Genomic DNA, 8,495 nt, shown 5'->3' on the forward strand with positions numbered 1-8,495 from the left:
TATATATGTAACGTTTTCGCACAAAAGCTACTATAAGATTCCTCTTTATAATATCAGTGTAGATATAGTTCCCTCCAGGGATCGCTTCAGTACCAATCGTATCATACTCTCCGTGTATATAATATCATTTAATTTTGATTCCCTCCAGGGAACACGTCAGCACTAACGGAGTCCTCGTCGTCTTGCGGCGAGGCGGCGCGCTCGCCGGGCTCGGGCCCGTCCGCGCCGCACCACTCCACCTACACCGTGTGCTCCGAGCGCTCGCGCACCTACACCCTGCCGCCGTGAGTGCGCACACACGCACCTACGCACCTACGCACCTACACGCTCAACTGCACATTCATATACACTCATTGCACACGCATATAAAAGACACGCGTGCATGAACGCGCACACACACAGATTTACATACACACGATGAACACTATACACTGAAGGACGTGTAAATATGCAATCATGCGCACCCACATAGACACGATTTCTATGTATCTATGTGCTATAAAGATACTGCCCAATACATCAAGCATACTTAGAAATATTGTTCGTGTTTGTTATGTATATGAGTATTAATTAATACTTTAATTATTTACAGGGTCACAATGAGTGCTGACAGTCTTAACGCTAGTCCTTTGAAGAAAGCTCCCGAAAACGTTACGTCAGCGATAGACGATCGAACTTACAATAAAAACGATGAAGAGAAAGAATCGAATTGTGAAAGAATATCTCAAGTGTCACCATTTCTTCTAAGTCCGACAACAGATACATCTGCACCTGATAACTCCGACTTGAATGCTGCTCTGTCAACGCTCTCTAAAACAACCGTTCCGACGGATGCCAAGTCTTCGAAGCCTTCTGAAACACAATGCTTGTCAAAAGCAACAAGCATCGATTCGTGGTGTTCCAACGATACACTTTACAACGTGGAAGAGAACTTCGATGATTTAGCCATGGATCCAGATATTCCATTAGATTACGAACCCGAACAAGATGCTGAGAAGAGTGAAAGCGAGGACACTCTTACTCACAATGGAGACGATAAGGAATTGAGCCATTGCTCCACGTACATTGTTCATGATAGCAAATCAGAGGCTTGCGAGACTTTCTCTCCTGATTCGATCACAGCTAACGATAACTATACTTACACGAAAATTAAAACAGGCACTACACCTTCAGTCAATACAGATCTCAATGATTCGACAAAAAACACTCAAACTAAAGATCTAGCGTATGGCACGCTCGCTTCCGGGATGCCGTCATATTCTAATTGCACGACGGAACTCGCGTCTGGTTTTGACGATACATGGAAATTGCCGCAACCAGAATTAGTGAGAAGATCACCTATCCCTGATGATGTTAATTTTACACCACCAAAGCAAATTGATGATAAAAGTATTGAATTTGAAAGTCCACAGGTAATTTTGAAGCCCAGCCTCAAGCAAATGGATAGTGTAGAGATCACCTGTTTGAATGAGCAATCTGGAGACATGGAACATTCATTAGTTATTGACCATCCTCTTGTGTCGGTCGAAGTGAATGATAGTCCAAATATTAATTTCAAAGATATGGCGCATACCGTCACAAGTACACCTGTAACAGAAACAGAAAACGACAAAGATAATGTAGAAGCGATTCCCTGCGACCTCCCAAACTTAAAAGTAGATCAAATTGACTCTGAAATTAGTGTCAATAGTTTAACAAATTTCCAATCTTTTTTGCATTCTGTTGAAATCCGACCGCAAGACATATCATCCAATAACAGCAAGGAAGGCGCAACGAACTCTGATACGGACATTTTTGAAAGTGATAGCAAAATATTTAGCAAAAATAGCAACGCTGACAGCCTTGTTGTATCGAAAAAGACTATGTCGTATTCAGATTTTGAAAATTCAGCCGTTACGAAACCTCAGGACATCCATTCGAGGCAAAAGTCAAGTCAAAGTATGGAGAGTGGAGTAGGTTCTGAGGATTTTCGGAATTTTGAGACCTCAGTGAGAGATCGACCGCAGGATTTATCATCTTTGATCGATGCTAGTTCCCTCCTACTGAAAAGTGAAAGACGATCTAGTGAAATCGCAATTAACAGCTTTGTTAATAAATCATCTGAGATACCAGAGGAATCAACTAGCAAAATTCCAGTTGAACAATCGGTGATAATCAATCCAACATTCACAAGTTTTAGGGAATCACCAGATATGGATGTTTATCAATCAAACATATATATTACGGACTTAGATGTTGAGGATGAAAATGAACAACCTCACTCCATTATCATAACTGAAAGTCCGTTATTAGCAAAATTGAATGCGAGCAATAGTTTTGACTCTCACAAAGAAGAAAATCGAAAAATGCATTATGACTCCCATTTAAACGAAAGAGAAACAAAACTATTCGATAAAAGTTCAAAACTCGAATCGAAGGTAAATGGAATGAACGCCGAAACTATCCAAAATATAGATGATAGTGCAAAATGCAATGTTTTAACATCTCCAAGTGGTAACGAAGAAAAAAACAATCAGGTTGAAACCGAGTCCAACGAAACAAAACAGATAGATGCGGTTGAACATGAAGACCGTATTAAATGCAATGGCGGCAACGAAGTTTTCGCAACTGTAAATTTTTTAAACGAACCCTTTGAAGAGCTCTTAGAAAGCAATGTCGATGATAATGAAAGTAACAACGATTTGAACAAAGAAATCGGTAGCGAAGTATCGACTTTGAATTTGTCAACCAACGAAGCTAAGAGCCCCGAAGAGAATGATTCCGAATTATATGTGAATGTGCAGGGTGTGAATGGTGATGCCGAGAGCCAGACTACTACGGTGACGGAGGATTTTTTACAAAATGAGAAGAAATTTTGTCAACTAGACTCGTATCTGCCTCTCCTGAGTGACATAAGATTCACTGGTGAGTTTATTTTCTTATTCAACGAAAAGTTGCACATTTTAATTTAAATGAAAAATATCTGTTTATTTGTTTGTTCGTTTTTTTAACAATAGTTTAAGACGAGATAAAATTGTTGGTCATACCAATTGTTGTATCGAACTGTGTAGAAAATAAATTGCATACTGCATACATGCACCCATACTGCAATTACAATAAAAAAAAATTGCATGTTGCAAGTACAAAGAGTGCAAAATTATTTGCTTATCACTATTATAATTTTTTGAAACCGATCATAAGTCTTTTATCACGTTTTCAATGTCAATTTAACATATTTCAGGTCCCGGATCAGAGATAATGAGCACATCGTTCAGCCAAGACTCACCAACGGAGCCTACATCACCGGAGTGCGACAGAGAGAGCGGGACGGAGAAACTCGACAAACCCACTGACCTGTTGAAAGAGTGGGACAGCGATACGGACTCGCATTCCACTAATTCCTCCAGCGGCGAGTTTATTTGGAAGGTAAGTGTTATGATGTTTTGGTACAGGGGTTTTTTGTGATACTAATCATGATTCTATGAAATATCCCTTTCTCTATGCACTACAGTAATTAAATTAAATAAATGAAATTTGGTTTATGGTACTAACATTTAATGATTTAACTAGATGTGTGAATTGAGGGAAAAAAAATTATATATAATAATAATTTTCCCGAATAAGATGTAATGGTTATCCATTTGTTTTTATTTGTTGATGTTTATAGTCAATTCATGGATTACCGCAAAATGTACTATGTCTATCCTATGTTTCAATGTATATATTTATGTATAATAAATGAATCAAAATATATTGTGCATTTGTAAATTAGTCAATATGTTTATTTGAATGCTTTGTGCTACAATTTCAGCGCGCTTAGCGCTTTAATAATATATATATCTATATTTTTTTTTATTTTGGTTTTTATTTTTTGTTTGTTTAATTTTTTTTAGTTATCGAGTTTTTTAGAGATATATTATGTAGAAATGTAAATAATTCCTTTTTTACACGAATGTGTCTGCATATATATACATTTATTTTTAATAAATAAGGATTATAGTAAGCAAGAAATAGACCCCCTGATAGTGTTTTGTGATATGAAAATAATAAAGTTTTATCTTGAACACTTAACTCCTAAAAACACAACCCTAAAGACCCTTTTTTACTTGAGGCGTACTGTTTCCAAATATTATTCATATGTGTCTGTAAATACAGGAAATGCAGCTTTGTTATGGGACTTAAACATTATAAAATGGGGGTGTGGTTGCTTTTTCCGTAGTGGTTAAGGATATCAATTATATATTGTGCAGGAAAACAGTTGCTGTATGCAAAAAGCGTAACTGATAGTCTATCTAATATATAAAATTCTCGTGTCACAGTTCATACTCCTCCGAAACGGCTTGACCGATTTTGATGAAATTTTTTTGTGCTTATCCGGTATCTATGAGAATCGGCCAACATCTATTTTCCATCCCCCTAAATGATAAGAATAAGGCAGAACAGCGTTTGCCTGGTCAGCTAGTAATCTATAAAAATCTATTTTTACATGCCAACGCAGTCTCAATTCAAACGCTATTTGCTTTACTTCTATAGTTATATTCTATATATATATAATTGTGTGACCATACAGTATTTTTTGAGAATACGACGAAGGCGTTAAAATAATTATTTCAGGTCACAACTAAGCTGCCTTCAAATTTCAGAACTAAGCTACATTATATAGAACCTTACGGTAGACACCAGCATTACAATAAAAAGAATTGATCAGCAAATTCGATTCACCCAGTCGAAAATTTTGAAGTTACAAACCTAAAGAAAAAAAAACCGTAGAATTGATAGCCACCTCCTTTTTGCCGAAGTCCAATATTCCCAATTAAACAGTGAAAATAATATTTGGTGACGGTACGATTAAAAAAAAAAACCTACGTACGGTGTCGGTGTGCTTGCATGTGTGTGTGTGTGCATAGGACGGCGACGGTCGCGAGACTGCGCTCGTGCCGACCACGCGCTTCGACCACGTGAGTGTGCCATGTACCTTATGTGGGCTCGCGCTGAGACGTTGTGACGTGTTTTTTTTTTTTTTTTTGAGAATCGAAAAGTATACATATTGAGAAATTTTGAAAGAATAGAAAAAATTTGATCACGAGGCAGGATTCGAACCTGCGTTTCTTGCCTAACCGTAGCAACGTTGCAACGTTGCTACGGTTAGGTTAGGTTAGGTTAGTTATTTATAAAGCATTTCAATGCTATAAAACTAAAAATTAAATTTAAGTATACATATTATAAAATGATATAACAGATTAAACTTGTGTGATTTATTACTGTGGGAGTCGAGCACGCTTCGATACGAATTGGGCCAGTTCGCATCGGGGAAGTATCACACCCCCATAGAAAACCGGCGTGAAACAATAGCATGCTATTGTGGTTTCGTACGATGAGTGTGAGAGCCGCAGGCCCGTTTCTTTTTCCTCACCCTTCCCAGTCCATTCCTTTTTTCCAGTCATCAATCCTTTCTTCATCCCTTGTCCCTTAAAAACGGGTAGCGTATGTGGTGATCGCTTACCATCAGGCGAACCACCAGCTCAGTTGCCTACTGTTACATAAAATAAAAGCAATAAACATTTCACAACGTCGAAGTGTGAATACCCTTAGATATAAGTTTTTATTGAGCTTATGAATAGGAACAATGTTTTATATATAACAGAATTACAAACGATTTATCAATACATAGTTCTTATTTATATAAGAATTATACGAAATTATACTTATAACATTGTTTCTATAACTTTTTAAGGCATATGTAGATTGTTTTTTCATCCATGTGCTTTTAGTAGCTTTTTGCTCATCTCGTTCCTTTTGCATGTTAGTGGGATAGTAATTAAATTGTTTTGCTATTATTTCAGAAATATCATAATATAATACATCAGTTCTGATTTTGATTAAGTTTACCATTGCCATCTAAATATATCCTAACTAACCACATAATTCGTAGTTATTACCTGTAAATATTTCCAAATTTCATCGCATTTACATAGAGATCATTGTGTTCGTATCATTTTAATTTTCATTATTTTATCCACGACATTACATCTCAATGCAATATTATTGGTAATAGTTTTAAGTTGGTTTAGTTTTTTTTTTTTTTTGGAAATGAGGGCTGTACTGTAAAAACATTGTAAATATACTATGAATATTATTACTGATAAACTGGTAAAGCTGGCTTCTGTTAATACAAAAACGTCGTTAAACATGCGACATAACATAAATTTCATATACGCAATAATCCATTTTAGTGCATAGCATAACTAATAACAAATTTCATATACGCAATAATCCATTTTAGTGCATTGCATAACTACACTGTCAATTCACTTAAATAATTTTGTTTTGAGTTGCTTGTCCGCAGTCTTAAAATCCATTGGGAGGCAACTCAAAACTGACGATAAGTTCTATCGTATATATGAAATGAGACTTTTGATGAGAGAGAATGAACCCTTATGTTAACTCTCCTATTAAAATTCATATTATAATGTTTATACTAATCATGCTGCTTTTCCCTTCAGGTTCTGACATAACTATCTCAATATATGATTTGATTCAATGATAAAATTACTTACTATGACGCGAGTTAATCTTATGCTGTCTCTTTCCATTCCAAATGTGAGTGAAAGAGATAAACAGCGATAAAATGTATGTATAAACTACAGCAGCGGGACAGTGGGCAGCCAAGCCGCGTGGAGGATGGGTCGAGGGGCGGAGGCTCCGCGTCGAACGACTCCTGCTCGGGCTCCGGCTCCGGCTCGGGCTCTGAGGGTGACGAGGTGGAGTTTGTGCCCTCCTCATGGGACTGCCGAGCGGCGCCTTCTAAGTCCTCGCTGAGGAGCTTGGAACAGCCAGCGGTGAGTACAGCGCATAGACAAGTAGCAAGTAGGATGATATATTTATTTATTTAACAATTTTAATTAATTATTATTTATACAGTTATAACTATATAACCAGCACTCGATAAATAAAGATATTTAGGGAGCTATGCTATTTTCAGATTTCATTTATGAATTAAAAAAAAGTAATGTTTCGTGTTTCACACGTTAATTTCGGGGTAGTTTAATAGATCTATTAAAAAAACCCCCCATCAAAATCCGTTGCGTAGTATTAAAGGATACACATACATACGGACATGGGGACGGACACAGAAAGCGATAATGTTGAACATGTCGTCGCAGGACGGCAAGAAGCGCGTGGTGTTCAAGCGGCAGAAGTACCACTGCGTGTACGAGTACCCGCGCGAGGCGAGCGACGAGCTGCAGTCGCCGGCGCACTACCTGCCCGACCTCTCCACTTACTGCGGTAACTGTCTCATGCTTTTAACTTGTTCTAGCTGTTTTGTTCGTTTTTTTTTTTCTGAAATTTTTGGTGGCATGGACACGGTGAATGTCTTTAGAACGTTTCGTTTGTCTAAGTCTAATAAGTAATAATTGAGCGGTACAGGATAAGGAAAGGATTACTTAGGAAAGAAGGTATTGACTGAGAATCGCAAACATCCGGCTCTGCCATTTATAGTAAGCAGCAGCCAGCTGCTATTTCACGCCGGTCTCCTGTGGGCGTGGGCTACTTCCCCGCTGTGAGCTGGCCCAATTCGTGGCGAAGCGTGCCGTATGTACTTACAAATGGATATTTCTTTGTCAGAGTGGGAGCCGTCGAGCGTGGAGGAGGCGGAGGCGGGGTACGGGCGGCTGTTCGGCTCGCCCGCGCCGCTCGCGCCGCTCGACGCGCTGCCGCTGCGCGCCGGCGTCGCCTTCGGGGCCGGTGAGTTGTGTCCTCGTCGGTACTGACATGCAGGGCCCAATTTAAATTTATGTCGCCCTTGGGCACTGGAAAAAATGCCGCCCCATCACTGAAAATGACTATACCGATAGAACCTAGATATATTTGTGAAACAACCTGCAGGCAGTATTCACAGTTGCCAGTTGATAAGATTCAAAAGTATAAGAATTTCGTTAAGTTTAAGTTAATGAGTATTATTGAACAAAAAAACTTTTGTTGGCATATAAAATTTTTTTTTCAAATTTCACTCTCTAAATTTTGCCGCCCTGGGCACTAGCCCCGACTGCCCCTAGTGTAAATCCACCATTGCTGACATGGGGAATATATAGGGAGGTGGGAGGAAAGTTTCTCAATTCGGATCGTTAGTTTCTGAGATAAGAATAACAAACTCTTCAGCTTTATTATATTAGTATAGATTGGCTTTTTTTTTGTTGTGCTTTGTCGTTATGAAATTATATGATCTGTTACCGTTGGTCTAATAGTTTTATAGGTAGTATATTATAAATTTATCATATTTATATTGTGGTTTTAGAAAGTACCTAACAATACATGGCTAATTCTTTCGTAGATGTTTAACAAGTCTTTAAGGTCCACCAATAAACAAGCATTCAACATATTATGTGCGTTACTTCGCAGACTACGACGACGACTTCTTCATATCGTCGTCGGCGCGGCCGTTCGAGCTGGGCGTGATGTCGACCACCAGCCAGTTCTTCCCCGGCATGCACCTCAAGCAGCAGCTCCTCCCCGCG

At 38.4% G+C, this 8,495-nt stretch overlaps 1 protein-coding gene across 1 annotated transcript in view; it reads left to right on the forward strand.

Annotated features, from left to right (window-relative positions):
• LOC119832432 overlaps positions 1 to 8,495 on the forward strand; it is a 37,253-nt gene that overhangs the window by 27,610 nt on the left and 1,148 nt on the right. The window contains exons 12-19 of the mRNA XM_038356103.1: positions 149 to 284; positions 593 to 2,904; positions 3,221 to 3,405; positions 4,887 to 4,937; positions 6,627 to 6,818; positions 7,143 to 7,266; positions 7,606 to 7,725; positions 8,380 to 8,492. Coding sequence (XP_038212031.1) covers positions 149 to 284; positions 593 to 2,904; positions 3,221 to 3,405; positions 4,887 to 4,937; positions 6,627 to 6,818; positions 7,143 to 7,266; positions 7,606 to 7,725; positions 8,380 to 8,492 — 3,233 coding nt within the window. The remainder of the gene's footprint in view (positions 1 to 148; positions 285 to 592; positions 2,905 to 3,220; positions 3,406 to 4,886; positions 4,938 to 6,626; positions 6,819 to 7,142; positions 7,267 to 7,605; positions 7,726 to 8,379; positions 8,493 to 8,495) is intronic.

The sequence above is a fragment of the Zerene cesonia genome, chromosome 15 (genome assembly GCF_012273895.1).
Source record: "Zerene cesonia ecotype Mississippi chromosome 15, Zerene_cesonia_1.1, whole genome shotgun sequence".
Taxonomy (NCBI): Eukaryota; Metazoa; Arthropoda; class Insecta; order Lepidoptera; family Pieridae; genus Zerene; species Zerene cesonia.